Source organism: Acipenser ruthenus, chromosome 8, assembly GCF_902713425.1.
Source record: "Acipenser ruthenus chromosome 8, fAciRut3.2 maternal haplotype, whole genome shotgun sequence".
Taxonomy (NCBI): Eukaryota; Metazoa; Chordata; class Actinopteri; order Acipenseriformes; family Acipenseridae; genus Acipenser; species Acipenser ruthenus.
The window spans coordinates 2,495,997-2,516,747 of NC_081196.1; the positions used below are offsets into that span (position 1 = coordinate 2,495,997).

The 20,751-nt window shown below is 43.1% G+C and overlaps 2 protein-coding genes across 3 annotated transcripts; both read right to left on the reverse strand.

Annotated features, from left to right (window-relative positions):
• Nucleotides 1–5,749: 5,749 nt before the first annotated feature.
• On the reverse strand, nt 5,750–12,813 carry LOC117405379 (transgelin-3-like). Its single transcript, XM_034008384.3, has 5 exons — nt 12,660–12,813; nt 10,466–10,647; nt 7,330–7,504; nt 6,799–6,901; nt 5,750–6,602 (listed from the first exon to the last, which is right to left on the reverse strand). Exons 2-5 carry the CDS (start codon nt 10,643–10,645, stop codon nt 6,461–6,463), a joined length of 600 nt encoding a protein of 199 aa, XP_033864275.1. The 5' UTR covers nt 10,646–10,647; nt 12,660–12,813; the 3' UTR covers nt 5,750–6,460.
• Nucleotides 12,814–15,758: 2,945 nt separating this feature from the next.
• LOC117405113 (uncharacterized protein C3orf85-like) lies at nt 15,759–19,881 on the reverse strand. Of its 2 annotated transcripts, none has more exons than XM_059028019.1 (5): nt 19,661–19,881; nt 18,249–18,301; nt 17,075–17,211; nt 16,453–16,538; nt 15,759–16,074 (listed from the first exon to the last, which is right to left on the reverse strand). In XM_059028019.1, exons 1-5 carry the CDS (start codon nt 19,699–19,701, stop codon nt 16,002–16,004), a joined length of 390 nt encoding a protein of 129 aa, XP_058884002.1. In that variant the 5' UTR covers nt 19,702–19,881; the 3' UTR covers nt 15,759–16,001. The 2 variants fall into 2 exon arrangements, with proteins under 2 accessions (XP_058884002.1, XP_058884001.1); XM_059028018.1 differs by having other exon boundaries at nt 17,075–17,214; nt 19,661–19,853.
• Nucleotides 19,882–20,751: the final 870 nt, after the last annotated feature.

Consider the following 20,751-nt stretch of genomic DNA (forward strand, 5'->3'; position numbering starts at 1 on the left):
TGTTCCGGAATGACCTTTTCATTCCGCATTCTAGAACAGTCTTTCAGCCCCATTACATAATTGTCTTAAGGTTACACAATTACAAGCGTCTTGTTCCAGGGTCTGTTTGTTGATTGTGCTAAGCTGTTTTATGTATCGTTTGCATTGCTTACACACTGTGGAGAAATCATTCAGTGCGTAAAGGCCAAATTCAAAAGCTTGAGTTTTGGTCAGAACTATTACAAATATTTTCTCATATTCTTATGATTTATTAGATTTTGTTTTAGATTAGAAAATCAGTGAAGTGCTTTGACTTCGTCCAAGAGCTTCTTAAATGAGTGAGAAAGATTGTATCATCAGTGTACCAACAAAATACCTTTTCTAACTGTTCTGTGTCTCTCACATCCCTGTTCTGTCCTCCCGTCCTCGTCCTCTGCCCTCCCTCCGCTGTTGCTCCTCCAACCCCTCTAACCTCATTTCTCTGCCTCTCCCCCCCTCCCGCACACTCTCTGGTGCACTCTGGAACTGTCACTCTTCTGCTAACAAAGCTGATTTCATCTCTGCCTTTGCCTCCCACCTCTCGCTCGATTTCCTTGCTCTCACTGAAACCTGGCTGTCCCCTGATAACACTGTTACTCCTGCTGCCCTGTCCTCTCTCTACGTCCTGTCCCATACCCCGCGTCTCACCGGACGGGGAGGTGGGACGGGTCTTCTCCTCTCTCCCTCCTTACTCTTTTCTGTCCCCTCTGATCTCACCTCCCTCTCTGTCACTACCTTTGAATTTCATGCAGTCCAACTAACCTCTCCCTGTCAACTCCTGCTCATTGTTTTGTACCGCCCCCCTGGGCCTCTCACTCACTTTCTGGATGAACTCGACTATCTACTCTCCTCCCTCCCCTCTCTGTCTACCCCGACTGTCCTGTTGGGTGACTTCAACATCCATCTCTCCAACCCCAGCCACTCTGCTGGATTCCTCCCTCTCCTTCACTCCTTCGACTTCTGTCTCTCTCCGTCCCCTCCTACCCACAAAGCTGGCCGTCAACTGGACCTCACCTTCTCCAGGGCCTGCTGCCCCTCCAACCTCTCTGTCACCCCCCTGGACCTCTCTGATCACTATTTCATCTCTTTTTCTCTGTCTCTCCCCCCTCTCCCTGCTCCTCCTACCCCCACTGTCACCTCTCGCCGTAACCTCCGCTCTCTCTCCCCCTCTGTCCTTGCCTCCACTGCTCTCTCTCACCTCCCTCCTATCGACTCCTTTTCACAACTCTCCGTAGACTCTGCTACCTCCACCCTCTTCTCCTCACTCACCTCCTCCCTCGACTCCCTCTGTCCCCTCACCTCCCGACCCGCTCGCCCCTCCCCTCCCCATCCCTGGCTCTCCTCTGTGCTCCGCTCGGCAAGAATCACACTGCGATCTGCTGAAAAGAAATGGAAGAGAACCAAACTCCCTGCTGCCCTAGACCTTTACCGCACTCTTCTCTCCTCCTTCTCCTCTACTCTCTCCTCTGCTAAATGTGCTTATTTCCAATCTGTAATCCAAGCCTCCACTAACAACCCACGTAAACTATTCTCTACCTTCTCCTCCCTCCTAAACCCTCCCCCCCTCCTCCTCCCTCCTCTATCTCCCCTGACGACTTTGCCTCCTTCTTCTCTTCTAAAATCTCAGATATCCGCAAACTCTTTAACACCTCTCCCTCCCCCGCACCCCCTCCTGCTCCAACCCCTACACCCACTACATCCCCTACTAACTCGCCCTCCTTCTCCACCTTCTTGCCCCTCTCAGACTCTGACCTCTCCTCCCTGCTCCAGGGTCACAAACCCACCACGTGTGCCTTGGACCCCCTCCCCACTCACCTCTTTCAAGCTGCTGCTCCTGCTCTACTCCCCTTCATCTCCTCCCTCCTCAACACCTCTCTACTTTCTGGCATCTTCCCCTCTGCCTTCAAAAAAGCCTCTATCACTCCCCTCCTCAAAAAACCTACCCTCGACCCCACCTCCCTCCAGAGCTACCGTCCTGTCTCCCTCCTACCCTTCCTCTCCAAAACCCTCGAGCGGACTGTACACCGCCAGCTCTCTGCTTTCCTGTCCAACCACTCTCTGCTTGACCCTCTCCAATCTGGCTTCCGCTCTGCTCACTCCACTGAAACCGCCCTTCTCTCTGTCACCAACTCACTTAAGTGTGCCCGAGCTGCCTCTCTCTCCTCTGTCCTAATTCTCCTCGACCTCTCTGCTGCCTTTGACACTGTTGATCACTCTATTCTACTATCATCTCTTGCTGACCTGGGGATCTCTGGCACTGCTCTGGCCTGGTTCTCCTCCTACCTCTCCAACCGCACTTACCAGGTAACCTGGCGTGGAGCAACCTCCACACCTCACCCTCTCTTGACTGGAGTCCCCCAAGGGTCAGTCTTGGGTCCTCTCCTGTTCTCTCTCTACACCCGCTCCCTGGGCCCCCTCATCGCATCCTATGGTTTCTCATACCATTTCTATGCTGATGATGCTCAGATTTTCCTCTCCTTCCCCACCTCTGACTCCACCATCTCCTCCCGTATCTCTACCTGTCTGTCTGCTATTTCCTCCTGGATGCACTCGCATCACCTCAAACTCAACCTCTCTAAATCTGACCTCCTTTTCTTTCCCTCCTCCTCCCCCTCCTCTGATCTCTCTATCTCTGTTCCTCTGGAATCTACCACACTCTCTCCCTCTTCCTCAGCTAAAAACCTTGGAGTCACCCTGGACCCCTGCCTCTCTTATTCCCAGCACATCTCCACTCTGGCACGCACTTGCAGATTCTTCCTGAGCAACATCCGAAGAATCCGACCCTTCCTCACCAACTATGCTACCCAGCTCCTGGTCCAGGCCCTGGTACTCTCCCGCCTAGACTACTGCAACTCCCTCCTGGCTGGCCTCCCTGCGTCCGCCACCCGTCCGCTCCAGCTCATCCAGAACTCTGCTGCTCGCCTGGTGTTCTCTCTACCTCGCTTCGCCCACGCTACTCCACTACTCCGCTCGCTCCACTGGCTCCCGATCACCGCTCGCATCCAGTTCAAGACTCTTGTACTAGCCTACAGATGCCTTGATCAGACTGCACCCAGCTACCTCCAGACCCTCATCTCTCCCTACACCCCCACTCGACCTCTCCGCTCCGCCTGCACTAGAAGACTGGCTCTACCTCCGCTACGCTCCCCTGCCTCCCGAGCCCGCTCCTTCTCCACCCTTGCTCCGCAGTGGTGGAACGACCTTCCTACAGATGTCAGGACTGCCCAGTCCCTGACCACATTCCGGCGCCTCCTTAAGACTCACCTCTTCAAACAGCACCTGTAGAACTCCTCTGTTGTATCCTGGGACACTATCACCCTTCATTTAAATATGCTTTATTTTGCTCTTATCTGCCCCCTATTTTACTGCATTTAATCCTGTACCTCAGAATATTGTAATCTCCCAAGTGTTTAATCTGTAGTATTTTGTACTTAATCATATCCTGATGTAACTATCACTACTTAATCATATCCTGATGTAACTTTCACTATTATCTGCTGTATTATTGAATTGTGGTTTGTCACACTTGAGAATTATTGTATTTCTTGTTCTTATTGTATGACTTATATTGTAACACTTGAATGTATTTGTATTTGCTTGCGATTGTAAGTCGCCCTGGATAAGGGCGTCTGCTAAGAAATAAATAATAATAATAATAATAATAATAATAATAATAACTAGAGAAGACTATTACTTTCTAACCAGACTAGTAAACGAATGGAACATCAGACTATACTAATGGAATATCATCCAGACTAATGGAACATCGGACTATACTAAAGGAATATCATCCAGACTAATGGAACATCGGACTATACTAACGGAATATCATCCAGACTAATGGAACATCAGACTATACTAACGGAATATCATCCAGACTAATGGAACATCGGACTATACTAACACAATATCATCCAGACTAATGGAATATCGGACTATACTAACGGAATATCATCCAGACTAATGGAATATCGGACTATACTAACGGAATATCATCCAGACTAATGGAATATCGGACTATACTAACGGAATATCATCCAGACTAATGGAACATCAGACTAGTGCTAACGGAATATCATCCAGACTAATGGAACATCGGACTATACTAACGGAATATCATCCAGACTAATGGAACATCAGACTAGTGCTAACGGAATATCATCCAGACTAATGGAACAATTAGAACTAATACAGTTTCTATCGATTAAGAAGAATACACAGTATTTACTGTATGGACTGCAAGCCTAGGCTTGCATTAGAAGGTGATACTATGGAAGGATTTGGCAAATAACCCCATATTTTAGTGTAACACTGAACAGGCACGTGGGACGCATCCAGCAAGTGGTGTGCAAACTATTGATCATGGGGCCGATAACCTTGACAACAAATCCTGTTAAATAGTTCATTCTCAGTTTTGCAGAGAGCAAATTGACTCATTAAATAGGTCTAGCGTAAACCTACACATAAAACGCATCCTAACCTTGAATCACCATGTTACCCCAACCCTTTCGCTGAACCCTTACATTAAAGTCATGATCAGATTGCACAATTCCTATTCATAGCTCCAGATTCAGATGCTGTTCAAAAAATATTATTCTCTCTTGCGGTCGTCTTCAAAGTCACGTTGTAGACAACGAGAACACTTTGTTGATCTTTTGTTCTTTAGGGATAAATAAGAGACATACAAACCAACTATATTTGCCGGTTAGTCCACACTTCATTATTTTATTTTCGTATGTGAGGGGTGTTGTATTTGAAAGGCTCTATCTAGCCAGTCTCCCCTGAGATCAGACACAGCTGCTGCAGTGTGGCACACAGGAGCTCTGCTCAGTACTAAACCATCCTTATAAACAGTACATTATTCCTCCCCTGAAGGGTTTGTTGTGTCAGATACAATATATATGTAACATATGGCCCATAAATTGCAAGGCTATTTTAAAACAATAAATTCCTCTGAAACACCCCGGCTGCATTAATAAAAGCTGTGTGGTTGGTGCATGTCGCTTCACTCGTGTTTTTATCTCTATGGAGGCACAGTTGCAAGTTGCCAAACTTCAGTGTGTAAAGCTGTAGTTTTTCACCCTGCTTATCAGTGATTTTCTTTTTTAAATATGCATGTTATTTAGAAAGCAATATATATCATACCATATTAGGTTAGTAAATACCTTTCTTTAAGTCAGTCTGTTAGTTTAAATAATAGCTAACAAAAAAAAAGATAAATATTCATATTTATTTCAGCCCAGCAGTATTATAAAATTTAGAGTGGAATAACATTCCATTTTTTTATGTTTTTGAAAGACTTCCAAAACTATGGGTCCAACTCATTTCTGATATGAATATGACCATAATAATCCACGAATGAGAGAAGGCCGTTCGACCCATCTACGCTCGTCCGGTTCCGAGTAGCTTTGATCCCACAACGTTGTCTTGGTAGCTCATTCCTTTAAGCCATGCTGGGATTAGTCTGGTTGCTTTTCGCTGGACTCTCTCCAGGGCCACACTGTCCCTGTGGCGCCGTGCTGACCGTTATTAGACACAGTACTCCAGTGCGACCTCAGCAGTGCATTCTACAGCCATGGTCTGGATGCTGACAGTGATGAATCTTGCACAACAGCAGTTCCAGTTCTGTACCCAACCCCGTTGATACAAGGTTCAATAAGATAAGCTCTTGCTTAGCTTCAGTAAGTCCCACTATCACCAGGACAGCTTACAAACAATACACTAGATGACAGAAGGAATCAAACAAAGCATTTATTCAACACTATATAACAGACAAGGGCATCTGAACTGCACAAGGATAATAGTGCAGTAAACAAAATAAATAGTCAACTTAAAACAACACGAAATAAATAAAAATGAGCAGAAGGAACACAATAGTGTGTCAGTGGTATGGCACGTACTGCATCATACAGTGACTGCTCCTTATACACAGATAAATCAATCAATCTATATATCTATACATAGCTATATACAGCTATGGCCAAACGTTTTGCATCACCCTATAGAATTAACTCATTTTGCTTCATAAGTCAAATTAAATCTGCTGAATAATGTTACTTTAACATATTTAATTACATACCACGGTGTAGTTTTTCCCATATACTTAAACAAAAAACTGACAAATGGAAAAATTTTACCTTGTATATTAAATACTGTAGTATTAGATCTTTCCGGTAGACCATTGCGGTATCATTTTGTAGTTTCTTTGATTACATGACGTTAAATAAAATATCAATTATATTTATAGTCCTAAATCCTAAAATTCTAGGCGATGCCAAACTTGTGGCCATAACTGTAGCTAGAGAGCGAGACACAGCCAGTATAACACATCCTTTTTCCAAGTCATGGCTTTGTTACACAGACCCCTGACATCCAAGGCAGTTGGGCCAGGCTTTAAGGTTGGGGCTGCTCGAGTCTCTTTCCATGCTCCTGCAGTGAGGGGTTACATGATCTGTCTTGGCATCCCGTACCCAGTCATGCCCGACTGCGAGGCCCCCCGGTTGCTGCCCATCTGGAGCCCGATCAAGCTCTGGCCCTGGCGAAGCTGCTCCTCGGAGAACTCCCGTCGGTTCCCTTGTGCTTTCCTGTGAGGGGCGAGCAGCCGGATACACGTTTATTAGGGATTTTACTGTGGGATCTTCAGCTCATCACTCTGAACAAACCTCGGCAGAACCTTGCCGGGCTTTGCCAGGCTTTCACTGTGCTTTATTACACTTTGCTGTGCTTTTACTACTAGGGAGGTAATTGAACAGTATTGCTTAAACCTAAAGACATCCTTACCTGTGGAACCAACTACGGTCTCCCCGATAAAATCCATCATCCTTGGTTATCGCCACGCTGCCTAGAGCCACAAGCGTCCTCTGCACCGCAGCCATGTCTTTACCTGGTGGAGGACAAGCACAACAGCAAGCCAAGAAGCATGACCCGTTTCATCACTTCACCTCGACACAGTGTGTAATCTACAGGTTCTCTGGATCCCAAGATGACACCTCAGCAAGCAGTGTTGCCTATTTAGATACATTTTAATTAAGTTAGATTTCCATGCAACTGTTCTACACTGCAGTTAAAGAAGCCAACAGCAACATGGAACAGTTCCACAAATATCACGCTGTATTTTATTAATGAAAAACAGACTGAAAACAAAAACAAAACACTCTTTAAAATAAAGCTTTGAGGTCTGTATTTCTAAATAAAAAGTTTGACACTAAAATAAGGTTTATCAGTGAAAGAGATCCCTCCCCAATTGATGGGCCTACTGATGAATGAATCAAGCAAACCAGAAAACGAGAAAGGCTGTTTAAATGGGTGTACCTTCCCACAGATCTACTGTCTGGAAGATGTCCGTGGTGATAACCCCGTAGGCTTCCGCAGCTTTGAGAAACTGAGAGATCTTCTCCATCTGTTTGAAGGCCATCTGTGTGTCTGGGATCTTCTTGATGGGCTCCTTGCCCCGTGGATAGAGGCTGTTTATCAGCCTGCAGAGCAACTAGGGAGAGCATGAAAAAGCAAGGAGATCCATTATAACCAACTAGGGAGAGCATGAAAAAGCAAGGAGATCCATTATAACCAACAAGGGAAAGCATGAGTATGTATTGGTTTACCGATTAACCTATACCTAGAGTAAGACCATATAGACCAGTCTACTCTGTAGAAATTAAATACCTCCTTGAGGTCTTTGGAGGAAGAGCAGAGCAGTTAACCCTGGGCTCTTGGATAAATTGCCAGTACAGCTCCATACAATTCTAGTCTGGCCAAACTTGTCTCTGGCATGTCGTATTATCTAAAGAAAACAAAACAGCTTAGTTTCCTGTATCGATGAATCGTGATGCTTTCTTTACATGACATATCATCGTAAAAGCATGCACCACTTGTATTGTGACAAAAGACGAAAAGCACAGCAGAGCTCATTGTAGATCACCCAGTGGTTCTTGAATGAAGTGTGTTTTATAGCTGGTATGGATACATACTCTCCCTGCCTCATTTTCGTTTAACAAAATCATTAAATTATCATTTGATCTTATTAAGCATCATGCAAGTAGCCCATCACGATCATGTATTGTGATGCATATCCTAGTGTGACCTGCATATTGTAGTGGTGGGATTAATGTATTGTTACACCCCTAGTGGATACATGCTTATATCTTAATAATAATGATAACATTAATAATAACAATAATAATAATAATCGATTGAGGGGCCACTTCTAGGGGGTCCTGTCAATTAAAGGGGTCTTTGCCAGAAAACTCAGTGATTAAACTTCAAAATGGTTTCAGACTATCCAGTGAAACAAATTAAATTAAATGGCAATATGCCGTGGTGATGTCTGTCATGTCAGTCTGACATTTGGCAAGCAGCAAATCCAATTAAGAACATTGCAATCATTCTCCCATCTCTTTCATGAGGCAAATCATCTCGACAGTACATCATCGAATTCTTCCTGTCCAGGGTTAGAATTGATTGGTACCAAGCAGGATTTTAAATGATTTATTAAGTAAGTTTCAGATCTTTAAAACGTTAAATGCACTAGCAGCATGTATTTAGGAGGCATTGCATCAAACATTAAACTGAACAGTTTTTACATTTTAGTTTTAATTGAGGGAAAAAAGTCAGTTCACAAGCACTTCTAAGTCAGGCTGCTAGCTAGCAAGCCGTCCGATTTCTGCTTTTTTCACAAAACAAGATGTCAAGACAGAATGGTAAAGCTTTGTAGAAATCCTCTCAGCTAGTTGAATGATTTACTTTCTTTTAAGTAATTTCCTTCTATAGAATTAAACTTGATCGCGCCAATGACTCGTATGCCAATAAGGCTTTAGATATTTAGACAGGTACCAGGTACCTTGTAGGAACACTTCATTTGGGACACCACACACGGCATAGAAAACTAATGCACCAATCTATTGCATTCTGTGCCAGCCGGGGTTGAAGAGCAACGGAGAACCAATGAAGACTCGGTGAAGTGGCGGCACATTTAACATCTTTGTAGTCCATTACAAACATAGTCCGCTTGGTCTAAACGTACTTCAATGTTTATAGTTAAAGCATCACATGGAAAAAGCATTTAGCTTAATGGAAAGAAGTTCTCACTATTTGTCAGTACATCTTAAATGACTGAAAGGGGCAGTTCTCATGGCCACTGCTGGTACAGATATCCACTTTCATGGAACGCTGGTAGAAGTACTCTTGGCGTAGTCCCAGCTAGGAATCCCAGTCGATGCATGGGGGGCTGCATCACATTTACTGTGTAAGGAATAGCTTCAGGTTTCTGCGGCTATAGCTTCATAGTGTAGAGATGTAATGAGGGCACACTGTGCAGATTACAATCACAGTTTGTGCCTAATGGAATAAAGGATGCGCTAACCAGATCAACACAGTCCAGCTGCAGCTGTGTATTTCCTCTGGATACCGGACCTACAGGCTGAAGCAGATGCAGCCCGGTCCTTAAATTAACAAACGAAAAACTGCCGACAAAAGCACTCAATGTGTTTGGTTTGAATCACATTCACTGCTGACTGGCATTATCTTCAAACTGCCCACCCAGAAGAGGCTTGTCATCTGTTTTTGTTTGAGCTTGTAGTAGTAGCATTAAGAGAATATGCCCAGCTGTTAAAACTGTCAAGTGGTGTTAATTGCAAGTCATACATGCCTTACAAATACTAAAAGGGAAATCTTTCTGAAGGCATGTAGGCAGTTAGACATGAAGTTTAACTCAATGGAATTTTACCTTAAATCATAAATGCTTTCTTCAACTGAACAACAACCATACTTCATATCAGGGGTGGCCAAAGCTGTCTCTTCCAGTCCAGGTCTTTGTTCCAACCCTGTTCTAAATAGTTTAATTGACCCGATTAAACCTCCATCCAGACCCTGGAGTCGTTCAGTGTATTATTTTACGTGGTAAACCTGAAGTGGAGTGGCCCTCCAGGACTGTGATTCGACACCCCTGCTTTATATTAATTTATCAGTACTTGACATAACAAAAGGTTTCATGCTTGTTTGATGCTTGCTACATTTTTCACTTACTGTAGATCTGAACTGAATTAACCCCTTCCTCCTTGTAACCTCCACACCACCACCCCCTGCCCCCAAAACAACATCTGTTTGACAGCTGGTGCCACAGACAGACGGCTGTCAGAAGGGCCTTCTTTATGAGACTGATCTCCTTTAAAACGGAAACAGAATTCACATAACTAAGCAGTCAAACATTCAAGGACAAATAAAAGAGTCGATGCCTTTAGAAACACTGAGTATCACTGAGGGCACCCCTCGCCTCACCCGAAAACAATAAACCAGTCCCAACAGAATATTCATTAACAAAACAATATTAGTAAGCTCAAACTAATAAACAAAGAACAATAATAAAGCATTCCTGTTCCATTCATTCTGGCAGCTAATTTGCACATCTGTACTTGTTTCTGCTCTGTCCTGATATCTAACCCTGGATACTCACTGTCCCGTCCATTAACCAGGCCTGGAGGTGTGCTTTCCCCGCTTGAGGACGCTCCATGTTCCCTCCGCACTGTGCGATGATCCAGTCCACCAGTATGCCCTCCAGTTCAGGGTCGTACTTCTGATCAATCTTCTCCTGCACCTCTCTGCTCAGCCCGTAGGTCGGTCCTCGGTTTGCCATGTCTGGAAAACATGTTAAAGCTACATTACCAAAGTGCACACACATTGGAGCGAACTTTGAAACAACGCAGCCTCTCCAACTAGTAACAGAACAGTATGACTGCAGTTCTGTAGGTCCCTATGCCCACACACTTTTCATATGCGGGGACAGCTCATAATTGTGCATTTCACTGAAACACTTTGGGGGGGGGGGGGCAATATTTAACTTGAGAGCGTCGACATAATGTGTTATCCCGAACCAATATTAAGAATGGTAATTTAATATCTAGCCCTACCTTCCCAGAGTGGAAAAAATAAAAACCACAAGTATATATTTGGAATCTTACATCAATCCCTATTCTTACTTCTGAATGGAGATGTTTACTTTAGACACTAGCTTGTGAGGTAGCAGGGGTCCAATACAACATGGTTTCATCCAAACTATTTGAATGAGTTATTGCTTATATTTTTGCCCATATCTGAAGGTATAAAGGCCAATTAAAACTCAGAACCTTCCATTCCTGACGCTCTTCTCTACTGTGATAACAAGGGAACGTCTTCAGAATTTAGAATTCTTAACTATGTAGAGGACAGAACTGATTGAGCAAGGATACTTGCTCTGTGTGTGTGTGTGTGTGTGTGATCTATATTGCATGCACATACCTTCTCCCCCACAAACAGACTTGAATAAACTACATTGTGCTGTAACAGATGCTCCTCTGAAAGTGATTTCAGCTCCTAATGGTCTCAGTCTCTAAACTATACTGTTACATCATGAAGAAACGGACAATCTGCTCTCCCCAGGGGCTCTTTAGTGGAGGGGAAGCTAACGCTAACATCTGCTCAGCCCTGGGGTGTGGCTTTTCACATTCACTTCATCAATAGATAACACAAACCAAAAAAGTAATAAGAAAACACAATCAAACATGTGCCACAAAACACTGAATTAACCATTCTTTACATAACTATTATGTATCCCACAGACCCCCCGCCCCCCCCCCCCCCCCCCCCCCCCATTTATTTTTGTGATTATTTTTTATGTTAATTACATCAATAATGGTTCAAATATTAACACATTTACACAATGAAAAAGGTGTATTAATACATTGCTATTTAAGCCTTCTGTAATACATGTTAAACTGAATTTTGTTCATGTGTATGTTTCTTATAGAATTAATACATACATTTGCATATATATATATATATATATATATATATATATATATATATATATATATATATATATATAGTTATTTATAAATATGTATGCATTCTCTATTGCTCGTAAAAACTTCATAATTGCATCGCACAGAATATTTCAATCTATTCATTTGGTAATTGTTACTATTTTAACAGGGCAGTATTTGGTATCACTAATGAATAATAACAATTTCTCTCTGTCTAACACGCTTCTTCTCATCCATTTGGACTGCTACGTGTTACATTCGTTTACCCGAAAACAGTTACTCGTAGTGACCCATCCTGTACTCGAATCTCCAAAAATCACCAAGTACGTCACATTTTATATTTTTGGCATACCTGAACTTGTTTTAATACCCAATTCTGAAACGTAAATAAAACAAATACATCAATGCGATAGAATACCTGTACAGGAATACTTTGTATTAATAAACACAAGAGGGACCTCACGCCCAAAGGCGTGGTCCCACCGAGGATGCTCAAATAAAGCGGAGTTGCAAAGGGACTGCAGCTCTTGGCGTAACGCGTTTTAACAGCCGGAGTTTGATTTAATCAATCACAAAATACAGGCCAAGCAGCAGCTGCCGGGCATTCTGAAATTATCTAGCATTAACAAACAGCAGAGTTGCGTTTGCAAACAACACGATAGCTTTATTAACTAACTCACGGCGTCCAACCCAAACCTGAGCATCACCTGCGTAAACTGGTAAGAAAATATTACGCAGTAGTTTATTGAGAAGAACAGCATCAAACACGTTAGGTTTGATTAGGCGAGACTGTTCTATCTGAACGTGCGTTAGGGATTACAATATATTATCAAGAGTACGGTTACTTACTGTGGGGTTGTGTTATTATGATAAACTGTGAATGTGTGTCCTGGTCCAGCTCTCCCTCTGTCGTACTGCGTGTGTTGTCTTGTGTTCTGTGATGCTGGCCAGCGGGTCTTTAAAAAGGGGGGTGTGGCGAAGCGGCATCGCTCTTCTGTCAGTCGGCAGTGAGTGACTCTCCCGTAGGAATAGGATTCAGCTGAGAGGACGAATCAAAGAGAAGGCTTCTGACCGCACTCCACCCCTCAAGGGAATATGGACCGTTGCGAAAAGTGCAGTTGCTATGGATAACACTACAAAAAAAAAAAGCTTAATATATTTTCTAAAAAAAAAAAAGTGTTAACTAAGATGTTTTTATTATGTGCAGAAGGCAGTGTGTACTGTTTTTAACATAATAATAATCATAATCATCATAATAATAATAATAATAATAATAATAAACATGTCCACAACTCTAATTTTAGTTTGTTTTGAAATGGCTTCCTTCCAAAAATGATCTGACAAACAAAATAAATGCAGAGGTGTCAAGTTTTTTAATGACATTGAATACGTTCTAAGTGATTTGCAACATTATTTCCCAACAATATACCCTGTCTGTACTTGCAGACGCCCAGTGCAGCTTTCCTAGGCTGTGACAATGAACAGACATTGTAATAGAAACGGCAGTCCTTTTTTAAATACTTCTTTCATTTCTAAGCTGGCCTGTACTTCATTTGTCTGGAAGACTGTAATTGAATCGTAATTGAAACACAGATTCCTAACCATTTCATTTCAAGTGAGGGTGATTGCTGTTGTGACTTGCTCAAATTCCTGGGATTTTAAGGAAGGTTTTGTTCAGGAGTGTTTTTTTTTTTGTTTGTTTGTTTTTGTTTTGTTTTGTTTTATTATTTGTTTTTTTTCTATATAAGATAATTTTGATAATTAAATAAAGTTCGCAGTTCATGAAATTGCTTTTCTTTTTCAAAGCACTCTTTAAGAGAATGTTTGGCCAAACCTTTTAAAAAACGATTCTTAAATTAGCAGCCACTTTTAAGACAGCTTTGTTTTTTTCTTTATAGTGACCTACTGCAGTATAGGCTTGGCACTGCCTGTGGTCTCCTTAGAAGTCTTTATTGTTTATGAGTAGGGACCCTTGTGCCTTCAGCACAGCCTGTTTTGATTTTGCGATGTGTACTGACATTTGATCAAAGCGGTGTTGAATCTCATGGGTTCAAAGGTATCCAAACAAAAAGGCGTAACGTTATAAAAATAAAATAAAAAAATCATAATCTGAAGTAAGGCTGGTCATACTCATCTAATAGAAACTGAAAATATAGCAGCAGTAATGAAAGCTACAACCTTTGACCCTGGCTAACTCTCAATTTCAACCCCACCGTGAGCCAATCACTTTGTGGATGGTACTCCTGGGATCATCGCTGAAGGAACGGCTGGAACTCATTCTACATCAGCCCACTAAATTACATTCCAGTGGCAGGGCCTGAGATTGCAATGCTGTCATCACGGTTCAAAGGTCTTGTCAACTGGGCCAAATTGAGGCAATATTGACACCAGATAAACCAGTAACACCAACGCGGTTCCCGTTTCAGATGATTCCAGCAGCCTGTCCATCGCCTCTCTGCCTGGTGCTGAGCACCATGCTTGCTCCGTCAGCTCCACTGCCTCTCTGCCTGGTGCTGAGCACCATGCCTGCTGCGTCAGTTCCACCGCCTCTCCGCCTGGTGCTGAGCACCATGCTTGCTGTGTCAGCTCCACCGCCTCTCCGCCTGGTGCTGAGCTCCATGCTTGCTGCATCAGCTCCACCGCCTCTCCGCCTGGTGCTGAGCTCCATGCTTGCTGCGTCAGCACCACCGCCTCTCCGCTTGGTGCTGAGCACCATGCTTGCTGTGTCAGCTCCACCGCCTCTCCGCCTGGTGCTGAGCTCCATGCTTGCTGCGTCAGCACCACCGCCTCTCCGCTTGGTGCTGAGCACCATGCTTGCTGTGTCAGCTCCACCGCCTCTCCGCCTGGTGCTGGGCACCATGCTTGCTGTGTCCTTTTCAAGACCACAATACACATGTGATTGACACCTTTCTAACTGCCTATTTGCCTAAAGCTTGCATACTGATTGTAAACCTTTCAAACCTGAAGCACAAAGTGTGCCATTTAACAAAGACTGCTGGTCGCTATTTGATCCAGCATTTGTTACCACAATGAATGGGCTATACTCTGGATATTGATTGCTTTGTATTTTAAAAAAATGTTAAATGTCAAGGCAACAATAACACAAGAGGAGTTTGTGTTTGAGATGGAGACAGTGTGTGTGTGTGTGTGTGTGCCAAGTTGTTAACCTTGAAATTAAACTTTTTATATTCGACGCTGTAGCTCCCCACACTGAAAAGACTGCTAAACTATATACTGTATGTATATATACATCATATTGAAATACCCAGCCCACAATATAATGGCAGTCAATGGGAACAAGGACTGGGGCTGCAATATAGCAGACTGACTATAAAGAACTATTGAAATCAATGCAATACCTTGTGCAATATATACCACCAAGTCCCACTTCCCACCCAGTCAGTTTTGCTTATTGTCACTATTTCTACTCAGTCCCTGTGAAGTGTAGTCCAAGGGGCTGACTGCAGTAGGTTACGTGTTAGAGTGCAGTACTGCTTCACTGCCAGCAGATGGCACAAGATGCTACTTGCTCTGCAGGCATGCATGAGTATTTTACAAGGAAACACATTAGGGAACCGTGCAGAATTGAAACCAATATGAAGGAATTGAGGAGGGAGACTCGTTCTATTCATAGCGTAATTAAAACTTAAAGTTCATCAATCCATTCTCTTGAATTCCTCTTTGAAGAAATATCATATTTAGGCTATGGGTTATCAAGCAAATAACAGCTTAGCTATTTAGAAATACTTTAAATCCTTGAACCTATTTTTTACCATCACCTTCCCTGGACATCCCATTTAAAATGATACAGGACAGGATGGGATGTAAACTTCCTTCTAACAAATATTGGGAGACGCAGGTCTGTTGTAAGAACTGAACCACAAATACAGTGGAAAGATGCCAATGCAGCCAGACATGAACCAGTGAATGGAGACCAACACCAAGGCATCATTTTCCCTTGCAGATTTATTTTCTCCTCTCAAGCATATGCAATAGAAATGGTTTGTAGCGTTGTCCGCTTCCCTACGAAACACAGCACCAGCGTTCTGTGACTGCATCCTACACCTTGCAACGAATAACCCTGACTGCTTCTCTCTTCTGATTGGCGTTCATGACCTATTGGTTTGGATGTGACAGGCAACTGCTCCTAAAGCTCCAATCCAGTTTGACTCCTCCTGGCTAATCCAGTTTTCACTTTCTCCCCTGTTCTTGAAGATACCGATCAGCCTCCCTCAGCATGTCCATGTAGGCCTTATTGTTCTCTCTGTAAAACAACATAATCACAGTGGTAATGTTGCTGAACCAGATATTTACTGAACAGCTGTCTTCAAAGACTCTGATTAACACTAGTCTTGGAATGCCTGATGTTACAATAGGGAAGGGTTCTGAAGGTCCATTGTAAATTTTCTTTTTTAAGAATTAGTCCTTTAATACCCCATTGACACTAGTCACTTTTAAGATGGCTTTGAGGCGGTTTAGCTCTTCCTACTCAAGCAGTCTGTATGAGGCTGGGGAAGCTTACTGGTGTTGCACAGGCTTCAGTGCACAGTGCTTCACCTATGAGGATCTTAACTGGTGAATGAAACTGACATTGTATCAGTCTCTAATACAACCTAAAACATTCATATAAAAATAAACGTACCTGGCAATGGAAGGGTCGAACATCAAAGAGCCCATATCCATGTAGTACTGGGCATTGGCTCTCAAAGATGACCAGTATTCATTAGCCTGAAAAGCATTACAGTCGTGTATCATTAGGGTTCATGTCACAAAACACATACATAGAAATCCTATGTATAATAATCATGATTCCTCAGTTTGTGTTCATTGTGTTCATTGCTCATGTAAATAAAATGGGTGGCTTTTAACAAGCTATGGTTAATTGAAACGAGAATAATAATTCTGTACCTGTCAGCAGCTCAGCCTCTGTACCAGTGACAGGATGTCATTCAAACAGTAATCTATACTATATGCTAGGCTCTCAAGCCATGACCCGATCCACTTGGGGTTAAGGTTAGGCCAATGTAAATACCCACTAATGGAAGCCAAACCCCTCGGGTTTATACTTGGGATCCCAGCACATCCCCTTAGAGCCCTGGGTCCGGTCCACAAACGCAGACATGAAATGATGCTAAATATACCAAACGCCTCTTGTGTACAATGATGAGAAGCAGTAGTGATGAGTTCAGTTTGCCCGGGTACATGCAGTACAGGATATCATATCTGTGGTGCACCATTGTAGGGGATGCATGTTAATATCATACCTGTTCCCTGATGGTGTATCCCCATTGATTCTGAGAGTGAGTGGGGTCCCAGTATCCATCGTGGGAGTATTGTGCTTGTCTTTTCAGGCGTATAAACTGATTTGCATCCTCCTCTTTCATAAATGGGGCACAGAGAGCTGCTGTTAAAAGAAACCATTCGATCACATGGTCAAGGTAAGAAGATCCCAGGGGTAGATTAAAACAAGAGCAATACTGTGCTGTTTCTAACATGGGTTACATCCCTGTGCTATGGTGCCATAAAACAACACTCATGGAACACTGAAGCATTCTGTTAATCACACGGAGATGAGAATGAATTGTAATCTTAACTACAACAAGAAAACAGCACAGTAACAATAACGAGAGAGGGGGGGAGGGAGAGTGGGGGAGGGGGGGAGGGGGGGAGAAGGAGGGGAGAGGGAGGGAGAGAGAGACGGGGAGAAGGGGAGAGGGAGAGAGAGGGAGAGGGAGTGGGGGAGAGGGAGAAACAGAGAGGGAGGGGGAGAGGGAGAGAGACAGAGAGAGGGAGACAGAGAGGGAGAAAGAGAGAGAGAGAGAGAGAGAGAGAGAGAGAGAGAGAGAGAGAGAGAGAGAGAGAGAGAGAGAGAGAGAGAGAGAGAGAGAGAGAGAGAGAGAGAGAGAGAGAGAGAGAGAGAGAGAGAGATCATTCTTAGTTGCTTACTTTGCTTCTCACTAGTTTTCTATCAAATTCAAATTGGCTGTATTGGCATGACAATAAAAAAAATAACAAAAATAATTGTGTGTCCATAGCACATACATGGCATAAACAACTAAAACATATAGACAGAGAAAACGTAGATTTTATTATTATCATCAAACTCTTTCATTTTCTTCTCACAGAAAAGGACACATTTTTCTGTCCCAGGGGATGATCTGATCTCTCTATAGGCTGGTCAATTACACTTGATTGCGACCGCCGTCTACCCTGGTTATCCTGGGATTACTGCTATAACAAAGAGGTTGGTGTGCTCCAGGTGGATTCCCTGTTGCTGTAAAATGCTCGAATCATTCCAGCTGTGTCTTATACCGCCACTGCATAGGTTAATCAGATGGACGCCAGGGTTCAATTTCTTATTGCAATGCGTCCTTCATGTAACGGGGGAAGCCTCAAGTTCGGCTCTCACACTCATAAAGACAAGAAGAGGGGTCTTACCACTCAGGAGAACTGATGTCAGAGCAATCGGACTCCACAGCAATGCCATTCTCCTGCAGCAGAACACACAGATGTATTTGTAGTCTTTAGTTTCCCCGTGTGGGTGGGGTGTGCTCGGACTGCGGCACTATTCTTGTTATGTTAGTGATTTGTTTCTCTCGTTATGTACCTCGTTCCCTGCCTGCCCTTTGGACTTGAGGGTGGATGACGGTTTACTGCACCGCGTTGGAAGTGACGGTGCCAGAGAGATTGCAGTTCGTTCTCCAACACATCACTGTGGAAGGTCAAGCCTTGGCAAGTAAATAGAAGTGTCTGACCTTTGAGTGACTGGGAAGCAGCTGTAGCAAACATAATTTTTACGCACCATTAACGCTAATCAAGTGCAGACCATCGGTCCTGAATGAGAAAAGTCTTATGTATTCTATATGCTTAATGAATATATATTATATATATATATATATATATATATATATATATATATATATATATATATATATATATATATATATATAATATATATATCCATACAATTTACATCATTTTTTTCGGTTTTTTTCTTTTATTATTATTTTATGACTTTCGTGACACTGTCTGCCGCTACCGTATTTAAGTACCACGTGCTGTGATTCTGTCAAACAGAGTACCAGAGACAGTGTGTTCATCATTAACTTTGACAGTACATTCCACACAACAAGCTACTTGACGGTTAAGGACATGAAACGGCATAGTGTAAGGTTCAGTCACATGTCACGGTCAAGCTGCAAAAGACTATAAATCAATCCCTTTATGTCGGCGGCCGCTTTTATTTTCGAGAAACTTGAAAATTAGACGCCATAAATTTCACCAGTGAAGGACACACGGTACTTTGTATTGTGTAGAATGAAGTGTATAGCATTGCTCAGTTAAAATATATTTAAGTTAGCGATTACGGGGACTGCGAAAATACTTCTTTTGCAGATTGTCTGCCCTTATAAAAATTAACTGTGGTAAAGACCATGACAAAAGCATTAAGAGCACAGTAAATACACAGTACTGTACAGTCATGGTACAAGCATGGGACACTGCTACATGATGGATTTCACATGCAGGTAACAGTGGCTGTAGATCTGAAAGCAAGCCAGGTGAGAGTCTAGACTAGAGCTCGATCAGAACCATACACAGAGCTAAAGCACAAGGACAGGAGTGTGAAGCAGCCAGGTGGATGTCACTCAGAGGAAAGAAGAGCCAGGTATAGAGTTCTTATAAGCAGGCTGCTTCTAAACGTTTTAAACAAATATAACTTATTTTCCTCTGCGCTTTTCCTGTGCTTTCATCAATAAAGATTCTATGACATGCAAGACATGCGAGAAATGATCAAGAATACCATCAATAAAATTACCTCTTTTTCTCAGATTCTTGTCTGTGGGACTCACCTGAAGCCAGCAGCAGCAGCAGCAGCAACAGCAGTGAGCATCAGTACTGGCAGACGGAATCTCACAGCAGGACCTAATATTCAGAAAGAGGGCACCCTTTCAAAAAACTGTTTTGTTAGCTAGTAAAGCCAAGAGGGACACAACCTGGCAGCAGTATGCATATTCGTGCTTGTCTAACCGCCAACGTTGGGAGGAAATATCCCATAGCTATGCATTATATATTCTTTGCACTCCCCTCTACAAGAAGTATCGCTCCTGATAAGTAAATAGAAAAGCAAGCCCACTGGTCCTCGCTTTCCACTCTTTCAGTGAAGGACCTGGGCCTGAATTAAATCAAAGCTCCTGGACTGGGGGAGTCACAAATGAGGGCCAGTGATTCCAGCACAGAGCAGTTCCAGTCCAGATCTTTATTCCAACCATGTTGTTTTTAATTGGATCAATTAAAGCCCATGTTCTAAAGCTCTTGCACCCTATTCACACTTCTGTAATAATCAGGACATGGTTGGAACAGAGACCTGGTCTGGCAGTGTCGGTGCTGCGTCCCGCTGCTATAACCTTCATTCATATACTGTGTTTGAGGTGCTCAGTCAGCTACATCAGTTAATAATCCAACTGTAGATGAGCAGCTAGGGTAGCACAAGGACCCTGCATTGAACCGATGAGGAGCGCCGCACGTTTCTCGTTTTCCGCTGCAAGTCTCTGAAAGGGTCATTCATTTGAGTCCAGTGTGGACTGAGTGAAAGGAAATGAAATGAAATGGCTCTTTCTATGAACTCGCTGGCAGCGGATGTTCAGGATGTTTATATAGTGGTACACTGTGTAATGTGCAATGTGAGGCTCACGCATAGGGGGGATGTGAATTCGCTTCCACAGGGCGAATATTGTGTTAGATTGTGGTTTCCTGCTTGTTTGTCGTCGTTGTTATTTGGGTTAAGATCATTCATTAGCATTTATAAGTCTTTAGTTACGGATTTCAACGAGCAAGGGCTGTAGCTTTGCAGATGCACTTTGTACAGTATTCATATTGCAATGGCTGTATTAAAACTGTGCGGTTAACTATTGATGCCGATTACCTGGCAATGACCTTGTTA

Excerpts from the sequence above, each read along its gene's own strand:
- LOC117405379 (XM_034008384.3), bottom strand. The coding sequence starts at position 10,645 with ATGGCAAACCGAGGACCGACCTACGGGCTGAGCAGAGAGGTGCAGGAG. Across the intron at positions 6,902-7,329 it reads GACAGTAGATCTGTGGGAAG|GTAAAGACATGGCTGCGGTG; the intron begins GTACACCCATTT and ends GTCCTCCACCAG. Across the intron at positions 6,603-6,798 it reads GACCGTAGTTGGTTCCACAG|GAAAGCACAAGGGAACCGAC; the intron begins GTAAGGATGTCT and ends CGCCCCTCACAG.
- LOC117405113 (XM_059028018.1), bottom strand. The coding sequence starts at position 19,701 with ATGCTCACTGCTGTTGCTGCTGCTGCTGCTGCTGGCTTCAG. Across the intron at positions 16,539-17,074 it reads GATACACCATCAGGGAACAG|GCTAATGAATACTGGTCATC; the intron begins GTATGATATTAA and ends AATGCTTTTCAG. Across the intron at positions 16,075-16,452 it reads TTCGACCCTTCCATTGCCAG|AGAGAACAATAAGGCCTACA; the intron begins GTACGTTTATTT and ends GTTGTTTTACAG.